Below are 22,621 nucleotides of genomic sequence, written 5' to 3'. Positions count from 1 at the left end.
GTGGAAACAGATAAAAAAACAACATAGTGTGTCTGCGGGGGCAGGTGTGAGTGCTGGACCCTCCCCAGTCAAAGCCAGAGCGTGTGACTAGTGTGAGTGCTGGACCCTCCCCAGTCAAAGCCAGAGCGTGTGACTAGTGTGAGTGCTGGACCCTCCCCAGTCAAAGCCAGAGCGTGTGACGAGTGTGAGTGCTGGACCCTCCCCAGTCAAAGCCAGAGCGTGTGACGAGTGTGAGTGCTGGACCCTCCCCAGTCAAAGCCAGAGCGTGTGACGAGTGTGAGTGCTGGACAGAGCGTGTGACGAGTGTGGACCTTGGGCTGGACGCGGTGGGCTCTGGTGCAGTCCACGCTGTAGAGCTGGTTCACAGTGAAGTCGTGCGACGCCGTCACCTGGACGTTCCTCATGTTTGGGTGTTTGGGACGGACCTTCACAAAAACAAACAGCTTCATTGACAGTGGAACACAGTCTGAAACCCGAGTAGAGATCTGCACGGGAACGGATTTCAGGGGAATGGCCGCCCGGGGGGGGGGGGGGGGGGGGGGAGTCTCACGGGTCCCGAGTTGTTTAACCTCTTAACTCACGCCTGAACCGAGAGGATCTTTTTCCTCATGTCATCAGATTTCTTTCCATCATGTTTTCATCATTTTTGTAATTTTTTTGTCATTTTTTGTGTCAAATTTTTGTCATTTTTTTGTCACATTTTTGTCATTTTTTTGTCAATTTTTTGTCATTTTTTTGTCACATTTTTGTCATCTTTTTGTCACATTTTTGTCACATTTTGATCTTATTTTGTCATATTTTTGTCATTTTTTTGTCATTTTTTTGTCACATTTTTGTCATTTTTTTGTCACATTTTTGTCATTTTTTTGTCACATTTTTGTCACATTTTTGTCATTTTTTTGTCACATTTTTGTCACATTTTTGTCATTTTTTTGTCATCTTTTTGTCACATTTTTATCTTATTTTGTCATATTTTTGTCATTTTTTTGTCATTTTTTTGTCACATTTTTGTCATTTTTTTGTCATTTTTTTGTCACATTTTTGTCACATTTTTGTCACATTTTTGGTCATTTTTTTTCTGGGTGTTCAACTCATTTTTGTAACTTTTTTGTCATTTTTTTGTCACATTTTTGTCACATTTTTGTCATTTTTTTGTCACATTTTTGTCATTTTTTTGTTGGGTGTTCAACTCATTTTTGTAACTTTTTTGTCCCATTTTCGTCATTTTTTTTGTCACATTTGTGTCATTTTTTTGCACTGGGGGGGGGGGTAAAGGGTGCTGAGTACCCAGGGCCCAGAGCAGGGTCGGGGCCCACAGAAATGCTGCAGAAAGTGTTCTGTGTTGTACTTTCTAAGTTTCCTCATAATTGATACTATAACAACTGAACAACAGGGCTGAAATACAGGGGTTCTACACAGAAGTTTGCCCAAACAATAATGATTGATAATATCTCAGGGCCCTGACACCCCTTTAAATATGTGCCAAATGGTTCAGCCCACACAGCGTTCAGCACCGTGAGCTTCAGCAGTGACTTGATGAGGCAGATTCTAATGTAATGACACAGAGCTGAGAAAGACAGATCTTAGTCTGGCCTCGCTCTAATGAGAGGAAACTTTCTGTCATAAATGACATTTTTTTGCTGGTTTTTTGTCTTTTTTTCTCCTGGATTTTTGTCTTTTTTTGCTGGATTTTTATCATTTTTTTTCCTGGATTTTTATCTTTTTTTTGTTGGATTTTTGTCACTTTTTTTGCTGGATTTTTGTCATTTTTTGCTGGATTTTTATCTTTTTTTGCTGGATTTTAATCTTTTTTTTTGCTGGATTTTTGTCTTTTTTTGCTGGATTTTTGTCACTTTTTTGCTGGATTTTTGTCACTTTTTTGCTGGATTTTTATCTTTTTTTTGTTGGATTTTTGTCACTTTTTTGCTGGATTTTTATTATTTTTTTGTTGGATTTTTGTCATTTTTTGCTGGATTTTTGTTATTTTTTTGTTGGATTTTTGTCACTTTTTTGCTGGATTTTTGTCACTTTTTTGCTGGATTTTTGTCACTTTTTTGCTGGATTTTTGTCACTTTTTTTGCTGGATTTTTGTCACTTTTTTGCTGGATTTTTATCTTTTTTTTGCTGGATTTTTGTCACTTTTTTGCTGGATTTTTGTCACTTTTTTGCTGGATTTTTGTCACTTTTTTGCTGGATTTTTGTCACTTTTTTGCTGGATTTTTGTCACTTTTTTGCTGGATTTTTGTCACTTTTTTGCTGGATTTTTGTCACTTTTTTGCTGGATTTTTGTCACTTTTTTGCTGGATTTTTATCTTTTTTTTGCTGGATTTTTGTCACTTTTTTGCTGGATTTTTGTCACTTTTTTGCTGGATTTTTGTCACTTTTTTGCTGGATTTTTGTCACTTTTTTGCTGGATTTTTGTCACTTTTTTGCTGGATTTTTGTCACTTTTTTGCTGGATTTTTGTCACTTTTTTGCTGGATTTTTGTCACTTTTTTGCTGGATTTTTATCTTTTTTTTGTTGGATTTTTGTCACTTTTTTGCTGGATTTTTATTATTTTTTTGTTGGATTTTTGTAATTTTTTGCTGGATTTTTGTCACTTTTTTGCTGGATTTTTATCTTTTTTTTGCTGGATTTTTGTCACTTTTTTGTTGGATTTTTGTCACTTTTTTGCTGGATTTTTGTCACTTTTTTGCTGGATTTTTGTCACTTTTTTGCTGGATTTTTGTCACTTTTTTGCTGGATTTTTGTCACTTTTTTGTTGGATTTTTGTCACTTTTTTGTTGGATTTTTGTCACTTTTTTGCTGGATTTTTGTCACTTTTTTGCTGGATTTTTGTCACTTTTTTGCTGGATTTTTGTCACTTTTTTGCTGGATTTTTGTCTTTTTTTGCTGGATTTTTGTCACTTTTTTGCTGGATTTTAATCTTTTTTTTGCTGGATTTTTGTCTTTTTTTGCTGGATTTTTATTCTTTTTTTGTTGGATTTTTGTCATTTTTTTGCTGGATTTTTGTCACTTTTTTACTGGATTTTTGTCACTTTTTTTCTGGATTTTTGTCTTTTTTTTTCTGGATTTTTGTCACTTTTTTTGTCACTTTTAAGCGTTGTTTTCTTTAGTTTACATCCTCATTTTTTTCTCATTCGTTGTCGCTGGTCTGAAGAAGCTTTTAGATTTGGAGAACAGGAGAAAACATGTCCAGGTGGGAGTTAAGAGGTCAAGTCTTTGTTGATCTCACAATGGAGACGTTCACTTGTTCCGTCAGCTCCAATATCCAAGTAAAACTGGTGCCGTGTGAAACCCTTAACTGAATCGTGAATCAAATCGGGCCCTTGAGAAGAGAATGACTCGTTGCCCAGCCCGAGAAGCTCAGTCCTGGTTCAGTCCGGTCGGAGTCTTTTACCTCGTCCACGGAGACGTTCCAGGGCAGCAGCAGCACGTTGAGTTTCCGTAGCTGAGACAAAGGGTTCTTCGCGGCGAGGAACAGCAGAACTTGACCTGAAACGGACTTGATCTTTTTGTAAATCCAGTCCAGGATCTGCCAAACCAGACCAAAGACGGACAGACCCGAGACCCGGACCACCACGTGGGACTGTGTGATCCTCAGCGGCTCCAGGAACGTCACTCCACTGTCGCTGATGTGGGCCACAGCCAGACCGCAGTGGGAGAGGTCAGCTGGAACCATGGAGACATGAAAGAACCAGATGTTTGTGAGGAGGAGCAGATGTTCGTGAGGAGCAGATGTTCCTGAAGGACTCGTACCGGTCTCGGGTTCACAGTGCGGCAGGTGCAGCTCACACACGGCTCTCTCTGGACACTCGATGTTGTACAGAGGTCCTGCAGGAGTTCTGCCCGACGACTGCAGCAGCGCCTCGTCCCATTGGACCGTCCTGTACCGAAGCTCCGCCTCCTTAGACACCACAAACACCAATCCGGTGGAAGAGCAGCGGAAGGCTCCGGAGGAAGGGCATCTGAACCTGCAGGAGTTCAACCCAAAAAGCATCAAAAAACTGGGGGAAAGAACGAGCGACGACCACCGGAGCCTCGTCGTACCTGAAGGAGGTTTTCCAGGACTCGAGAGACACTTCAGGTGTAAAGTCCTAAAGAGAAGAGACGCATGAGGACCTTACTCAGCCCCGCCCACTTTTACAGCCCAGGTGTTTCCGTGACATGAGGAGGTCCCCGGGCGCAGGGACAATAAAGGAAACAAACAGACAGACAAACAGACAAACAAACAAACAGACAAACCTCCCAGTCCAACGGTTCGACCAGTGAAACAGCACCGTGGGCCTCATCTGCTCCTCCTTCACATCCTCCTCCCTCGTCTCCTCCTCCCTCGTCTCCTCCCTCGTCTCCTCCCTCGTCTCCTCCCTCGTCTCCTCCCTCGTCTCCTCCCTCGTCTCCTCCCTCGTCTCCTCCCTCGTCTCCTCCCTCGTCTCCTCCCTCGTCTCCTCCCTCGTCTCCTCCCTCGTCGTCTCCTTGGTCTGAGGGGAGCGTTGGAGGATCTGGGGGCTCCTGAGCCGCTTGATCTGCATCTTCTGTAGAATGAAAACACCAAACAATGAAATGAAGGTAACACAGGAGTAAGATCTCAGGAGGACGGACAGGAACGTTTCCAAAACCAGCACTTTGTAAACGGCCTGGAGCCAAAAACAACTCAGTGATGGATTCACAAACCTCCACATGATTCTGACTCTGACCAACATCACGCTCATGTTTCTTTTGAGGAAATCATGAGACCACGGTTCATCTGAGCTGAAGAGACGACTCTGGCTTTGTTTTACTAATGTTTGGATCTTTCCACACAAAACAAAACTGTCCCAATGTCCAGAGTCTCCTCCTCAGCACAGGCGCCCTAAGGCCACATGAATCCAGTCCTGTTGTTCAGTTGTGTCGTATTTACCTCTTATTGATTTGAATATTCCTACGAATGCCCCGAAAGACAAGTTTATATTTGGATCTAAACTCTGTGTTATATGTTTTTATGGAACATCTCACAAAATCCTGGTTTGTGAACCTGTTTACAAACAAAGGCGATAAAACGATTGTGATTCTGATTGTGACTGAAGAGGATTCCTGCTCACCAGGTGTCTGTGGATCCTCAGAGGCGTCGCTGGATCTGTGGGAAAAGCAGAACATCGTTTTGATAAAAGTGAAATGTTTCTGACCCCATTGAACTTTGGCATAATTTATCCATGAATGAAAAACGCTTTTAAATTTCTCCATCGATCTCAGCCTGACTAGTAGAGATCGCTGCCACATAGACCTTAAGCGTGGAAGGAGAGCGACCCTCATCAAAGAGCGACTGCAGAAACTCCAGAATAGAGGCCACTGACCACAAAGCCGGGTCCTCATCACGACCAGAACACCACCGGGAAAACAGCCGCCACCTGTTATCAGACTGCCCACGAGTAGAGGAGGCCCTGGCACTCAAGATGGTGTGTTGGACAGACGCCGGCAACCCAGTCAACTGTGACAAGGGCCTGTAACGGCCTGACCCACAGCCGAACACGAGGAGGGTCGGGATGCCAAGTCTGCCCTCCCGACTGAGACAGCAGATCCCTCCTGTTCGGGAGACACCACGGGTTACCGTGAATCAGACTTCGCAGCAGGGGGAACCACGGCCGTGCTGGCCAGAACGGGGCCACCAGCCACAACCTGTGACCCTCCCTCAGAACCCGCTGAAGAGTGGGCCAAATCAGAGGAAGGGGCGGAAAAGGGAACAGCAGGACCTGAGGCCACGGATGAGCCAACGCATCCTGACCCAGAGCACCCGATGACCCGTAAGAGAAAACCACAGCGGGCACTGAGTCGACTCCTTCGAGACGAACAGGTCTACCTCCGCTCGACCAAAGAGGTCCCAGATCCTGTGCACCACTTCCCTGTGAAGGGTCCACTCCCCCGGAGCAGATGACTGACGAGAGAGAGCGTCCGCTACCCGAGTGTGTTCCCCAGGCAGATACACCGCCCGCAGAGTGGCCAATCGAGGGGCCGCCCACACCAAAAGAGCCCTGGACGCCTCCAGAAGCGGTGCAGATCTGGTGCCCCCTGATGGTGGATGTGGTAGACAGCTGCGGTGTCTGTTTGTACGAGAACATGCCTGCCCACCAGGTGGGGCAGGAAACGCCGGAGAGCCAAGTGTACGGCGCGAAGCTCCAGCACATTTACTGGAGCGCTCCCTCGGACTCCAGCGCCCCTGGACGGCCCGGTGCTGCCACACAGCGCCCCTGCCCGTAGAGCCGGTGTCTGTGGTCACCACCTCCCTGCGACACACAACTACCCCCAAAGGGACACCTCTGGAGAGATAGGACCTGTCCCCCCACGGAGTCAGGGCACGGAGACACGTCCCTGTCACTGAGAGTTTGCAATGCCTGTGACGCCGGGGGTCCAGGTGAAACCCGTGGAGCCACCACTGTAGAGGACGCAGCGACAGCAGGCCCAAAGGCACAATGCGAGTGACAGATGTCAGCTTCCCTAACACCTGCAGGAAGGTGACGTAGGGGAACCGCCTGCCCAGCGTGAACTGACCGCATCGGAGAGGTCTATCGACGTGAACCAGTCCCCCCTCGCAACAGCCTGCAGAACCTCTGCCGTGGTCAGCATGTGAAGAGGCAGGACCTTCAGATACCGATTGAGCCCCCTCAGATCGGTTCGGGCGGCGGCCAGAACCCGACACTCGGGCCTGCCCTCCTGAGTGGCGGACCGTGCCACGAAAGTCCCCACTGGTCCTCCGTGAAACATCCCGAGGAGAAGAACCACCAGCCCGGGACCGAGGCTGCGAGCGGTCAGCGGGTTCAGTAACAAGGCGCCTCGGCCGCCGAGGAGGGGGGGGGGGGCATAACCCGGCTGAGACCTGAAAGCTGCTGTCTCGTCTGTCGTGCTTGAATGGTCCGTTCCAAAGCCTCCAGGGCAGCCGAACCAAACATCTCTCCCGGTTCCACAGGAACACTGCGTAGGGTCCTACGGCATGACTCAGTCAGCCCTGGTCATCAGAGCAAACGCCTGCAGTGCCGCATCACTAAACCCGGCAGCGACCGCCACCCCCCCCTCATCCTGCAAGGAAGCAGAGAGGGCAAACATGAGGTGCGCCAGCGAGTTACCAAGACGACCAGCCCGTGCCCCAGCACTGTAGGCTCTACAGAGGAGGTCATCAGCAGCTCGAGACTGAACCTGTGGGCAACGAACATCAGGACGCAGAGCCTCATCTGGTGACACGATGAGTGAAGTTATGGCAGGTTCAACCGCTGGCATGCGCTCCAAGCCTGCCTTTGCCGCCTCATGCACAGCAGCCAACACCCGAGCATCCGCGGAGAGGTGCGAGAAGGCTCCTGGGGCTCGCCAACATGCATTTAACTCGCTCAGATATTCCATGGATTGTGGGACAATAAAAGGGGGGGGAGCCTTTACGCTTAGGTGGATGCGGAGCCATGCACAAGCCATGCACAAGACCTGCACGGAGCTGTCTGCCGCCTCACTACCTGTGCTCTTCAGAGAGACCAACATCCTCCACCTCCTCAACAACCTCTACCTCCCTATTCAAAACAGGCATGGGCGGGGAAGAGAACCCAGCCCCAGCCAAAGGAGGATCCAAGCGATGTGACTGAAACAGGGACTTCATCACCGCTAACTCTGCAGACAACAGCTCAACCCTCATGGAAAGGCCTTCATCAGACCTCAACTGCTTCGACTCAGGCCCAACGACTATGGACTCACTCCGGTGTTTCAGACGTGCAGGGAGAACCACCTGCCCGGAAGGGCAAGTGGTTCTGTTTTTCTGTTTTTATTCAAGTGGTATTGTTTTGATTCACTGTTTGAGTGGACGCTGATATGAATGAGGGTGAATGCGGCGGCGTGTGAGTTCAAAGATTTTAAAACACATGTTTTATGTGAAATAAATAAACACATCTGTAACGTGTGTGTGAAGGATGGAGGTTAAGTGGAGACACGGGTCAGAAAACTCCTCCACTGTGAGTTTATTGTGAGCAGTGAATGGTCGTGTCGTCTCAGCTGTGACGCTCGTGTTCCCTCAGGTTCACGTCTCTAAAGCTCAGTGGACGAGACTGAACGGTCTCCAGGCAAACAAACAGTAGAAATCCCCCCGTCCTTCACACAAAGGCTCATGGGCGGAGGAATAAGGTGGATATTCAACAAACCTGTAACTTAAAGCAGCACTAAGTAACGTGTTTACCTTAATAAACCCTCCCCGTGGTCCCTGTGGGGGTGATACAAGTGTTTATGGGAGGATTGGAGGGTCTTTCATCGCCCCCTGGTGTCTCTGGCCAGAAAAACATGTTTGCAACTTGACTGCCACCGGACCGGAGTCACCAATACACACTAATGGAATCAGGAAGAAGAAGCTAACAGGCTAACGGGCAAAGCTAACTGCGGGCTAACGTCACTTTAAACAGTATTTACAGCCAAGTTTGAGTGAAAATAATATTTCCATTGTATAATATCCCTCTCTCCCTTCACCCTTTCCTGTCAGTGAAGGATTTACTCTCCAAGACAATTAATAAGTTAAAAAATCGTAACTTGCTGCGACACCTGCAGTTGTGCTTATGGCCTCTAGGGGCAGGAGTTACTTAGTACTGCTTTAACAATTGTCCTTGTGATGTTTCTCTGTTCTCTGTTATTAAACAGCTGTTTATCAGTAACCAACACATGATGAGAGAGTCGGGCCACAGCCAGAATCAGAACAAGGTGAGGAGAAAATAAAAACCAGAGGAGAACTCTCTGAGGGACATACGAGTCTGCAGACCAGGAGGATGAAGACTGAGGCTGCTCCGACAGACCTGGAGGAGTGAACAGCTCATGGGAGGAACCAGACATAAGTTCATAACACTTGACGTCATCATCAAGCCTGCAGAGACAAAGGAACACAGTGTGAAACCCTTGGTTCTCTGAGTCTGAGTGACGTTCCTCAGACCTCGCCCTCACACCTACAGATCAAAGGAATCCAAACTTCTGTCATTGTGGCGTTAAAGGGAAAACCGAGTGAAGGGACACAGATCTGAGCAGAGAAACATTCTTCAGCAGGTTTGAAATGCACGGACCTGACTGTAACTGTGTAAAAACATTAAACTTGTCGTAAAAAGTACCAACTCTGGGCCACTGGACCAAGAAGCCTGAGGCCTGATTAAAACTGCTTTGCTGTGTCTGTAATAAATGCACCACACTGATGATTTAAAGAGCTGCTCCAGAACCAGCTCCTGGTCACCGTCAGTGCAACACTGGTGTCTCTGTTCCCCTGAAGCCGAGGACTCGCTCCAAAGCCCTGACTTCAGCCTCTGACACTTTCATTCACAGAAATATTCACTTTAATCAGAGCTGGATCGGCCGATAGCCGATATCGTGAAGTCCCCAAATATCGGCCCGATTTCTCGATCAGCCTTTTATCGGCCGCCTCACTTCCATCAGTCTGCCCCATTGATCTGATTTGGATATACTTTAGGCCAGCAGGGGGCGCTCTTCCTCCTGATGTAACTCATGACCAAAGAGGCAGGAAATAACTCAGGTTAGTAACAGCTGTTTATCAGAAACAAACACATGATGAGAGAGTCGGGCCACAGCCAGAGTCAGAACAAGGTGAGGAGAAAATAAAAACCAGAGGAGAACTCACCGAGGGACATACCGGCCTGCAGACGAGGAGGATGAAGACCGCTCCAACGGATATAAAGGAGACATATCTGAATAAAGAGTCAAAGAGGAGCGCCTCCGCTCGAGAGAGACGCCATCTTGGATCCAGATCCTGAAGAGACAAAGGAACACAGTCAAACACTTGGTCCTCCTGTGTCTGCGTAGGTTTCCTCTGGTTTCCTCGACCACTAAAAACATGTACAATAGGTGAAAATGAATGAGAGTGTGTTTGCCTGTGTGAGTGAGCGGTGGGAGAGGCAGATGGCACAGATTGGCAGCCTCGCTTCCATCAGACCGCCTCAGGGGCGGTTGTGGCTACGATAGCTTGATTTGATTTTCAATGCTTTAGGCCAGCAGGGGGCGCACTTCCTCCTGATGTAACCCGTGACCAAAGACACAGGAAATAAGTGAGAGATAAAGCTCGACGAGGTGTCGCCGTCCCACGGTTATTCTGATAACGGACGCCTGGTCGTGCATCGTCCGCTTATACCAGGGTCCCGCCCACTCACACTGTTCATTCAGGAGTTACTTCACCTGAAACTAGTTCCAGCTCAATTGTTGATCGTTACTATGGAAACAGCTGCAGTGGAGGGAAACAGAACGTGATTTAACTGTTTTTTAACTGGTCTACATTATCACTTGTTAATGGACACATTCCAGCCAATCAGAATCCAGTATTCACCCAGACCATAGACACAGACGGCATCTCTGGAATCGCCCATATATGGTCATGTTTGAAAACAGTTAAGGGGGAAAACAATTTTGAAAACATTTAAAAATGTTCTCTAATTATTCAAAAACTACTTTAACAAATGCTGAATTATGAATATAGTTTCTACTAAATAAAGATACAAAGACATGGGGAGGAGCAAAGTGGTTCAACAGCCCATAAATACATGAATAACGGAGAATGCTAACATGATGCTACATGTTAGCATCGGGCTAATGCTAACGGTTAGCTAGCGCTAGCTACGACTGCCGTTTTTTCACTTCTACAGAACAATCTGCTGTGAGAAAATATCCATATGGACCTGATTTACACTTGACTATACTTGTGTGTGATGGTGTTTCCCAAAAGATTCTATTTCCCCCTCGGCGAGGCCACGCCCCCTTCTATGGACGAGATGCCGTCTGACACAGAAGGGGGCGTGGCCTCGCCGAGGGGAAAACAGAATCTTTAGAGAAACACAATTTTTCACTCTATTTATCCATTTTCTGGTGGAATATCAACTTATTTATCACATAAATAAAGTCAAGTGTAAATCAGGTCCATATGGATATTTTCTCACAGCAGATTTTTCAGTAGAAGTGAAAAAACGGCAGTTGTAGCTCGCACTAGCTAACTTTATCATTAGCCCATTACCTCCGTTTTTTTCATGTATTTAAGGGCCACTTTGCTCCTCTCCATGTCTTTGTTTCTTTATTTAGTAGAAAACTATTGTTGCACACTTGATGAAGAATGAACTCAGAGTGTGACTTCGATGGTTTTATTTTTTGCGAACACAACATAACCGTAAATGTTGTGCGAGATGTTGTCTGCCGTTTATTCTTCAGACGCCCGCAGTTCATGTGAAGGTACCTCCCCCTTGTGGTCGATTGTATGAATTACACTTATTGCAAATCTAAAGGGCTGGCTCAGTATTAATGTACTTAAAAATAAATAGAAATAATACAAGGAAATAAACAATGATGAATATGACAAAAACACACCAATGATGGAATATAGAGACTTTTGAGGGGCAGTTTCTTTCTATGTCCATTCTTCGTTATCCCCACACTTTCATATTCATAATTCAGCATTTGTTAAAGTAGTTTTTTAATAATTAGAGAAAGTCTAAATTTTTTTCCAAATTGTTTCCCCCTTAACTGTTTTCAAATATGACCATATATGGGCGATTCCAGAGATGCCTCTGTATCTATAACTCAGGTCAGTAAACAGCTGTTTGTCAGTAACAAACACATGATGATGAGAGAGTTTGGCCACAGCCAGAATCAGAACACGTTTGGTAACGGTCCGGGCTGAGGCTGAGGCTCCTCCCACAGACAGAATGTGTGGAGCTGTGAAGGACTTCCAGAAATATAATCATCATATAGAGCAGAGAGGGATGCCCTCGGTGCATGAGAGTGACGTCATCTTGGATCCTGAAGAGCCAAAGGAACACAGTGTGAAACACTTGGTTCTCTCTGAGTCTGAGTGAGGTTCCTCTGACCTCGCCCTCACACCTACAGAGAACTACAGGTGACTTTGGTCATTGTGGTGTTAAAGTGACTACGGCGTGAAGAGACACAACATTCACATGAGCGCTTTGAGCAGGTTGAACTTTGACACCAAACCTATATTTAGACGTGGAATCCTAAAGCCAGCTCTGCTTCACACTGAACTGTACGTTTGGAGGGTCTGATAATTGTGTAAATTGTGTAAAATTGACGGTGAAACAGAACATGTCTGACCTGATGCGTCTGTGGTCTGGTCCTGTTAGAAAGTCTCTCAGCTTTTTGACTCCCCGTGACGTCACGTTGTTGTCCTGTAGATCCAGTTCCTCCAGACTCTTATTAAACTCCAGAGCAGAGACCAGATACTCACAGCTGAGGTCCGACAAACCACACGACTTTAGGCTGAGTGTGAAGAAACACAGAGGAACAGAGTTCATCTAAAACAATCAAATCCTCATCATACAATCCTCCAGTAGATTCTGGTGGTTGGTTCAGGATGTTCCTCACACAGATCTGACACAGATTTATAGAAACGACAGCTGAGGTTTGACATATGGGCTGTAAACACTTGGTATCGTGAGTAACCAGACTGAGAGAGACTGATCCATGTGTTTGTCTCCAGCAGAACATCCAGAACCAGGAAGTACCACCATATTAGTCCAGTGCTCTGGTCTGTGCACTGTCGCTCAGAGAACACATGTGTGACGTGTTAGAGCCGTATGAACCATCTGTCCCAGAGTCAGGACTAAACACGCTGAGGCTCAGATCTGGATCAGCAACACTTTTTACCCGTGAATATGAGACTGAAAGGATTTCATTGACTCTTTGCTTTTGTTGTAGTTACTTCATTTTCATGCTGATGTTTTATGGACTGATTTGATCTGTTTCTTATGATTTGATGAAACTGAAGAACTTTGAATGACTTTGTGCAAATAAACTTGTACTAATGATAATCCTGATCAAATAATAATAACCTGCCCTCACTCACTGACCTTTTAGAGCCGTCTGTGGGTCAGATCTGCTCTTCAGTTCTAAATGTGTCGGTGCAGAGTCGTGTCATGAGAGTGACTGACCTCAGACTCTTCAGGCGGCAGCAATTACTCTGTAGAAAGTCACATAAAAACATCACTCCATCATCCTTCAGTGGGTTTTCACTCAGGTCCAAGACTCTGAGGCGGGAGCGTTTGGACGCCAGGGCGAGGCTGAGGACAGAGCCGCCCCGTTCTGTCAGACCACAGCCCCTCAGTCTGAGAAAACAAAACACAAGTGTCAGATGCCCTCCCGTCCTCCTGTAGTAACTGAGACGGGGCAGCTCAGACTCTGTGTTAGGATGAAATAAAGAAGATAATATACATACATTACATTACATTATATTATATTACATTATATATGTACAGTTTGAGCAGTGCTTTCAGACTCAGAGATTATCATCAAACACCAACTGATCCTTTTGTTCCACTGTCAAAGACAGTTTGTTTCACTTTTAAAACATGTTCTATCAGACGGACAGTGTTTATTATGACACATATAAAAGAGACAATATGAGCAGGATTTATTTGGACGTTTCTGAAAGTGAATGATTTGATCATAAAAACGTTCTGACCTTAAAACCTCCAGAACACAGTGTGGGCTTGTCAGTCCCACAGAAAGGACCTTCACTCCTCCATCCTGGATCCAGTTTCCACTGAGGTCGAGTTCTTCCAGCACAGACAGTCTAAATCTCAGCGCTGAAGACACTTCTTCACAGTGAGTCAGAGTCAGCCTACTCTCTGAAAGACTGAAGAAACAAACACAGTTTAGGATCCAGACACTTTGGGCCTGTAGAGCTGCAGGTCTCAATCACTTTGGTAAAATAAAGATTATCAGTATTTAATAGTGTGTTAAAATGAAGCTAAAAAACTCTCAGAGTCAAACCTTTTACTGAAATCATTCAAACTAACTTTCCTTTGAAATTAATCTTGAAATCTGACTCAGTTTCTCTTTGTTTTTAATCTAAAGTACAAGCACCTCCTGCTCAGTGGGGTCCCCGGGCCCCTGGTTGGGAAACACTGCATCATGAGTCTCGCCAAAGGAGACGTACAGCTCTGAGACACAGAGGGCTTAGACTTCCCTCTCCCCAGACTCTTCCTCCAGAGGAAACAGAGAAACTCAAAGCCTCATGACATCGATGTGTAAACTCACAGGCTGAGCTCGACTTCAGATAAAGAGCTTTGCAAACTCTCACTGGTTTCCATTTATTCAAACACAGTCTTTCAAAAACACACTCAAAGTGTGAAATCTAAAAGTGTTTAAGTCTCTCAGATGTGGTTTCAGATTGTAAAATCTAATAAACATGTTCTCATACTCACAGAGCCTTCCTGCAGTTCTTCACCGCTGGGATCAGTCTCCATCTGCCCTGGCGAGTCGTGTTGCACTTGTTCAGGTCCAGCTCCTCCAGGACCTGCTCTAACACCTGCAGCATGTAGGCCAGAGCCGAGCACTGGAGCTCAGACAGAGGCTGTGACGGGTCTCCTGACCTGAGGAGGTCCTGGATCTGCTGCTGCACAGACTGGTCCTTCAGCTCCACCAGGCAGTGGAAGATGCTGATGCTTCTGTCGACAGAGACTCTCTCTGAGTTCATCTCTTTAAGGTTTTCAATGACTTTGGTGATTTCTGATTGGTCCACTGGACTCAGCAGAGCTCCTAAAGGTCTGTGGTTGGACTCCAGACTGAGGCCATGAAGGAACCGCACAAACAGGTCGTTTGGACTCTTCAGGGTTTTAATAAAAGCAAGTTTGAGAAGCTCGTTAGGTCTTTGTGGGATGCTCCCTGCACCAACATTAAGAAACTCCTTGAGCTCGTCCGTGTTGTTCCTGAAACAGTGGTGAACATAAACCGCAGCCATAAACTCCTGCAGGCTCAGGTGGAAGAAGCTGTAGACCGGTTTGTCAAAGACACTTTCTCGTTTGATGATCTCAGAGAAGAACGAGGCCTCGCTCAGGTCCAGACCCACCTGCTCCAGGTCTTCTTGGTAGAACATGATGTTTCCTTTCTGCAGTTGTTCAAAGGCCAGTCTGCCCAGCTTCAGGAGCAGCTCACAGTCGGCTCTGCTCAGCCCTCGTCTAAAGATATTGAACTTCTGAAACCAGTCCAACAGACTCTTCTGTGTCGTCTTAATGCTGAGGGTCTTCACCAACAGGAAGTGAGCGTACAGCTCTGTGAGCGTCTGCAGGAGTGGTCCTCTATGACGGGCTTTCAACACTGTGGCTGTGATGGAGCTGAAGAGCGGGATCTGACACATGTTGTAGAGGCTGCGGGAGGATCTGAGGAGGGACATGGCTGAGTTAAACTCCCGTTCATCAGTGAACTTCTTCTTGAAGAACTTCTCCTTCTGATCATCAGTGAAGAACCCTCGCAGCTCCGTGAGCCTGTCCACGCTCTGCGCTGGGATCTGATTGGCCGCTGCAGGTCTGGAGGTGATCCATATTTGGGCGTGAGGAAGCAGGTCTCCTCTGATGAGGTTGACCAGCAGCACACTGACCTCTGACCTCTGTGTGACCTCAGAGACGACCTCACAGCTGAAGTCCAGAGGCAGGCGGCTCTCGTCGAGGCCGTCACAGATGATCAGGACTTTACTGTGGCTCAGAGCGTGAGGAAGGAGCTCCTGCAGCTCTGGATGGAACGCTTGGATCAGCTCCATCAGACTGTAGCGCCCCCTGGTGGTGAGCAGGTTCATCTCTCTGAAGGACAGCGGCACCACCAGCTGCAGCTCCTGGTTCTTTAAGCCCTGGGCCCAGTCCAGACAGAACCTCAGGACTGAGAAGGTCTTCCCCGCTCCGGCCACGCCCACAGTCAGCACCACCCTGAGGGGCGCCCCCTGCTGGCGTTCAGAGGGCAGTGGTTTAAAGATGTCGTTGCAGCTGATGACTGTCTCCTGAATGCTCCTCTTGTTGGAATCTGCCTCCATCTGAATGACCTCATGTTGGACCTCAGTGAAGACCTGCTGCAGAAGAACTCTCCTCCCTGAGGCACTTCCTTCAGACACTGTTTCACACTTTGTCTTAAGACTTAGTTTGTAAACGACTAAAGCCTCGTGTGGATCTGAAAAAAGAGAAAATCAATCAATATTATGACTTGTCCTCATTCAAACGAACAATTTAAGTTAAGTCCTTTTTAAAGAGAATTAGTCCTAATTTCAAACATATTTTCATCTGAAACAACTTAAATGGGGATTTTAGTGACACCCTGTGTCTTCAATGAAGGTCACAGAGGTCACAGAGGTCACTGAGATCACAGGTCACAGAGGTCACAGAGGTCACAGAGGTCACAGAGGTCAGAGGTCACAGAGGTCACTGAGATCATGTGACCTTTGCTCTGCTTGACAGAAGTCTATAGAAGCTGCAGAGCCCACAGTGGAGGCAGAGCTTTGGTTATTGTGCTCCTCAGAGGATTTGTGAAGTAAAACTACTCAAATGGAGATCTGTCTGATAAATGTTCGGTTCTGACCTGTGTAGCTTTAATTATGACAAACTAAAAATCATCCTGACGACCACAGATTTCACAGGGAAACACTCTCCTCCAAATATTACGAGTATTAGTAAATTCTAAAGTTACCCCAGTCTGAAGCGCCTCCAGGCTCTTCGTGTTTTAACTTCTCTCTGTGTTTTGATGGTCCATATCCCAGGTCGTCCTCAGAGACGAGGCTCTTCTGAGGTTCTTTTCTTCTGGTCTCCTCAGCCTCAGCTTCTCCGCTCGGTTTCCCCTCACAGTCACTCATGTTGGAACGATCCGACTGTAGAAAGAAAGAAAACATCAGTCACACATGAACAGGTTCAGGTTCACTTTGATTCAGAAACAACACAGTCTGTGTCACTGACGTGTCTCAGTTCATTTACTTTATTCTTTTACCTTCAGACCGATGTCTTAGAGGAAAACAGATTCATTTGTGTGAACTGAGTGTGAGTGAGTGGCACAGATTGGCAGCCTCACTCCTGTTAGTCTGTCCTAAAATGTGTAGCTCAGCCCTGGATCTCACAGATCCAGATCCATCACAGCCAGAGGAAGTCGAGTTTCTTTATCCATCTATTGTGTCGTAATTTGCTCATAATTGTTCCATGTATCCCGTGGTAACGATCACATTACTGCCTGGCAATGGTCAGTGTTGGGGAGAATACTTTGAAATTGTATCTAGTTACTGAATACTTGCCATAAAGGGTATTTTGTAACATATTCTGTTACTTTGTCCAATCAGAGTATTGCACTTTGCCTAATTAGTCACTAAACAGTGTCTGCTTAAACTAACACCACCCAAACATTTACATTGATCATATTTTTTATTGGCCATAACATTAACCATTCAGGGAGGAATAAGTAAGTACAGCGCCTGAATCTCACTGAACTGCAGCAGTTTTGTAAAGAGGAATGATCCGAGATTCCTCCTGATCGTTGTGAGCGTCTGATCTACAGAAAAGCAGTTACTGCTGCAAAAGAAGCATCAGCAGATATTTAACACAGGGGTTCACTTACTTATTCACACTGTTGTGAATGTGAAGGTTTTTCTGTAAAATATCTGGATAAACTTGTGAATTAATTGTACTTTTTCTCACCACTGTATAAAAACGCTGTGTGATTAAAACTGTGCAGCGACACTTGTTAAGACGTCTGGCACTAACGAGGAAACGCCACAGGCCCACAATGAGGTGGAGCTGAACCTTCCCCCGGCTGGTCTGACGTTTTCTCTCTTATTGTGGAGCCAGTTTAGTTGTGAATGAAATATGTCATGTTTTTGTGTTTGTCTATGGCTTCAGACCTCCCTCCCGATCAGCTCTGTGGACAGTTTGTGTGTGTCAGGAGGTGAGGAGGACAGGAGATAGTTTGAACCTGACACTGGATCTGCCAGTGCTTTGTGGGCTTTTGAGTTAAAACCTCCTCCAACTACTGGCCACCACACTTATTATGATCATGAAACTGAATTTAATGATTAATTAAATGTTTTCCTCTGATTCTAGAAAAGTAACTTAATTCTAAATATCCTCAGATAAAAGAGTCTCATTGAGATTGTCTTAACTGTCGGTCTCTGTTCACTCCTTTATTCCTTTAGTTTTCTCAGAAAGGCTGTGCTGTTTGTAAGTTCTTACCTGATAGGACGTGAGGACAGGAGAAGAGGTCAGCAGCTCCGACTCCTCTGCTCCTGTGGACACAAGTGTGGTCTTTATCTGCAGAACTAATGTGAACAAAAGACCCTTATGGACGTACAACACACAAGGGCCGAGACGTCGCCCGGCATGGCGCCGCCGGGGCCCCACCCTGGAGCCAGGCCTGGGGCTTGAACGAGAGCCTCTGGTGGCCGGGCCTCTGCCCACGGGGCCCGGCCGGGCACAGCCTGAAGGGACGACGTGGGCCCGCCCTCCTGTGGACCCACCACCCGCAGAGGGATCCGTAGGGGTCGGGTGTGGAGAGGACTGGGTGGCCGTCAGAGGCAGGTGCCTCGACGACCTGGTCCATGTGCACAGCTTCTGGTGTTCGGGACATGGAACGTCACCTCGCTGGGGGGGAGGAGCCTGAGCTTGTGCGGGAGGTTGAGAGATACCGACTAGATATAGTCGGGCTCACCTCCACGCACAGCTTGGGTTCCGGATCCCAACTCCTGGAGAGAGGCTGGACTCTCCATGTTTCTGGAGTTGCCCGCGGGGAGAGGCGGCGGGCTGGGGTGGGTTTGCTCATATCCCCCCAGCTCAGCCGTCACGTGTTGGAGTTCACCCCGGTGGACGAGAGGGTCGCGTCCCTACGCCTTCAGGTCGGGGACAGGTCTCTCACCGTTGTTTCGGCCTACGGGCCCAACATCGGTGCAGAGTACCCGGCCTTCTTGGAGTCCCTGGGAGGGGTACTAGATAGTGCTCCGACTGGGGACTCCATTGTTCTGCTGGGGGACTTCAACGCCCACGTGGGTAACGACAGTGAGACCTGGGAGGGGGTGATTGGGAGGAACGGCCTCCCCGATCTGAACCCGAGTGGTGTTCTGTTATTGGACTTCTGTGCTAGTCGCAGTTTGTCCATAACGAACACCATGTTCGAGCACAAGGGTGTCCATAAGTGCACGTGGCACCAGGACACCCTAGGTAGGAGGTCGATGATCGACTTTGTAGTTGTGTCGTCTGACCTCCGGCCGCGTGTCTCGGACACTCGGGTGAAGAGGGGGCGGAGCTGGTGGTGAGCTGGATCCGCTGGCAGGGGAGGAAGCCGGTCAGACCTGGCAGGCCCAAGCGTGTTGTGAGGGTCTGCTGGGAACGACTGGTGGATCCCTCTGTCAGTGGGGTCTTCAACTCCCACCTCCGGAAGAGCTTCACCCAGATTTCGGGGGAGGCGGGGGACATGGAGTCAGAGTGGACTCTGTTCTCCTCCTCCATTGTCGATGCGGCTGCTCGTAGTTGCGGCCGTAAGGTCTCTGGTGCCTGTCGCGGCGGCAATCCCCGAACCCGGTGGTGGCGCCCGGAAGTAAGGGATGCCGTCAAGCTGAAGAAGGAGTCCTACCTGGCCTTGTTGGCTTGTGGGACTCCTGAGGCAGCTGAGAGGTACCGGCAGGCCAAGCGTGCTGCAGCTCGTGCGGTCGCGGAGGCTAAAACTCGGGTCTGGGAGGAGTTCGGGGAGGCCATGGAGGAAGACTATCGGTCGGCCTCGAAGAGATTCTGGCAAACCATCCGGCGCCTCAGGAGGGGGAAGCAGTGCTTCACCAACACTGTGTACAGTGCGGGTGGGGGGCTGCTGACCTCGACTGGGGATGTCGTCGGGCGGTGGAAGGAGTACTTCGAGGACCTCCTCAATCTTCCAATGAGGAAGCAGAGGCTGGGGACTCGGAGGTGGGCTCGCCCATCACCGGGGCTGAAGTCACCGAGGTGGTGAGAAAGCTCCTCGGTGGCTCCGGGGGTGGATGAGATTCGCCCTGAGTACCTTAAGTCTCTGGATGTTGTAGGACTGTCTTGGCTGACACGTCTCTGCAACATCGCGTGGCGGTCGGGGACAGTGCCCCTGGATTGGCAGACCGGGGTGGTGGTCCCTCTCTTTAAGAAGGGGGACCGGAGGGTGTGTTCCAATTACAGAGGAATCACCCTCCTTAGCCTCCCCGGTAAGGTCTACTCCAGGGTGCTGGAGAGGAGGATCCGGCCGATAGTCGAGCCTTGGATCCAGGAGGAACAATGCGGTTTTCGTCCTGGTCGTGGCACACTGGACCAACTCTATACCCTCCGTCGGGTGCTCGAGGGTTTGTAGGAGTTCGCCCAACCAGTCCACATGTGTTTTGTGGGCTTGGAGAAAGCGTTCGACCGTGTCCCTCGTGGTGCCCTGTGGGGGGTGCTCCGGGAGTATGGAGTCCGGGGCCCTCGTGGTGCCCTGTGGGGGGTGCTCCAGGAGTATGGGGTCCGGGGCCCTCTGCTAAGGGCTGTCCGTTCCCTGTATGAGCAGCAGGAGCTTGGTTCCCATTGCCGGCAGCGGCCGAAATGAGTTTCCTTCGCAGGGTGGCGGGCGCACCCTTCGAGATCGGGTGAGGAGCTCAGTTACCCAGGAGGAGCTGAGCTGTCAACTGATCACCACCTGGTGATGAGCTGGATCCGCTGGCAGGGGAGGAAGCTGGTCAGACCTGGCAGGCCCAAGCGTGTTGTGAGGGTCTGTAGGAACGTCTGGTGGATCCCTCTGTCGGTGGGGTCTTCAACTCCCACCTCCAGAACAGCTGGAGGAGGTGTGTGTGGATCAGGAAGTCTGGGCGTCTCTGCTGAGACGCTGCCCCCGCGACCCGGCCCCGGATAAAGAGGAAGAAAATGGATGGATGGATGATGTGAACATATTTCTAGTTCTAGATTTGCTCCGAAACCGTCTGCCGTGTATGGAAAGCAAAACTGAAACTCCAGGAACCACTATGGCAATCGGTGTCCCCCCCCGCTTCACCCCAGTCCTGATGGGTTTGAGTGGGGGGCAGGTGGTCCCCAGGGGGCCCTGCGTCAGTGTCCACTTGGACGGGAGACACAGGGGCCATGAGCCAAAGCCATTGAACAGAAATGATGGATTTTGTTTAATTTTGCCACATTTTGATTCTTCCAAAAATGTACAACCCCCAAATGTGGAAACAAAAAGGTGTTATATATATATATATATATATATATATATATATATATATATATATATATATGTTGTATCCCAGGACTAGAACTACTATGATAAATGAGAATGGGGTCTCTGGGTCATGTGATGCCAAAGCTATTGAAAAATATATTCATACAGTCTTCAACAATGGTTGTAAAATATTCTAAAATAATGAATGATATAATTTACACCTGCACATTCCATTTCGTCTATTTTCCCACAATAGTATTTTTTTTAATCAGTTTTAAAAGTATTTTTTCGAATTTTCACGAGACGTACATTTTTAAAACCAATGCGATTATGTAAGAGAGTCATTTACTGACGGTCCCTAAATTGGAACGACCAGAGTTCAGAGCGGCGCGTTCAGCGCGTTCCTCCCCAAACCCAGACTGAGCGGGTGGGTCGGAGTAAAGGGAAGCTCCCGCCGCAGGTGCTGGAGCCGAATATCCAACGTGAAACTGACTTCACCGCGGTGTTCGGCGCCAGGTCTGCGCTCAGAGGCAGCGCCTGTCGTTACGCGCTCTCTGCAAAGCATTCCTCAGTTTGTCCAGAAACGCGCTTTGGACGGACTGTGCCTCGCATCCAGACTGTGCCTCGCATCCAGACTGTGCCTCGCAGCCGGACTTTAATCGCATCCGGACTTTAATCACAGTATCAGCATGTTTATAAAGAAAACCGCCAGGCCCAGTAAGCAGAGCGTCTTACCTGGAAAATACAGGCTTTGGTGAGGGCACAGAACAACACGTTTATTTGGGCGGAGTCTGGTTTTAGTTTAAGGACGTGATAAAAACACGGAAGTCTGTCCAACGTGATGGAACACGCACATGAATCTCCCGTGTGATCAGTCGGATGTCGTTGTCACTGAAGAGGATTTTTATTCATGTTTTGCAGATTGATAAACATGATCAGTGAAGTGGTTTCCAATAAATTTGTTTTATGTGTTAACTTTCGGCAACGCCTTGTAAGTAAATATGTCAGATACAGTAAAGTGTTAAAATATTAAAGGATAAAGGAGTGCGTCATGTGTCCATGTGTTTTATTATCATTATTTTTTTTCCATTATATTTTATTATTATTATTATTATTATTTATGGTTTTTTTCATTTTTTTTTAGCTTTCATGGAGTACCTAGATTGTTTGCGCGCGAGCGGATGTTTTGTCTCTTAAATTTCCCAATAGTTTCTCGTAACTCAGCCCGTTAACCTCTTACCCACTGTCCTCTTTTGGCCATTATATAGGCCTGTGTAACACCTCATTTGAAAGCTAAGACCCACAAAACTGATCTTTTTCCTCGCGTTGTTGCTGTGTTGTGTCACCTTTTGTATGTTTTTTTTTCTTTTCATTTTTGTCACATTTTTGTTACATTTTTGTTGAATTTTTGTCACATTTTTGTTGATTTTTTGTAGAATTTTTGTGAAATTTTTGTGAAATTTGTGTGAAATTTTTGTCACATTTTTATTGATTTTTTGTCAAATTTTTATTGAATTTTTGTCACATTTTTATTGAATTTTTGTCAATTTTTTATCGATTTTTTTTTAAATTTTTGTCACATTTTTATTGAATTTTTGTCAAATCTTTATTGAATTTTTGTCGAATTTTTATTGAATTTTTGTTGAATTTTTGTCACATTTTTGTTGAATTTTTGTCAATTTTTTATTGAATT

General features: G+C 47.3%; 1 protein-coding gene across 1 annotated transcript; it reads right to left on the bottom strand.

Moving 5' to 3' along the window:
• Window positions 1-9,512: 9,512 nt before the first annotated feature.
• Window positions 9,513-20,851, bottom strand: LOC306977854 (protein NLRC3-like; the record flags this gene model as incomplete). The annotated part of the gene is made up of 9 exons (XM_079576293.1): window positions 9,513-9,522; window positions 9,617-9,745; window positions 12,085-12,249; window positions 12,921-13,094; window positions 13,451-13,624; window positions 14,196-15,927; window positions 16,441-16,618; window positions 17,964-18,049; window positions 20,764-20,851. 9 exons carry the CDS (start codon window positions 20,849-20,851, stop codon window positions 9,513-9,515), a joined length of 2,736 nt encoding a protein of 911 aa, XP_079432419.1.
• Between the last annotated feature and the right edge of the window lie 1,770 nt (window positions 20,852-22,621).

The sequence above is a fragment of the Gobius niger genome (assembly GCF_951799975.1).
Source record: "Gobius niger genome assembly, chromosome: 18".
Lineage (NCBI taxonomy): Eukaryota > Metazoa > Chordata > Actinopteri > Gobiiformes > Gobiidae > Gobius > Gobius niger.
Note: the sequence above shows the minus strand (reverse complement) of the source record. Positions and strands in the feature narration are given on the sequence as shown.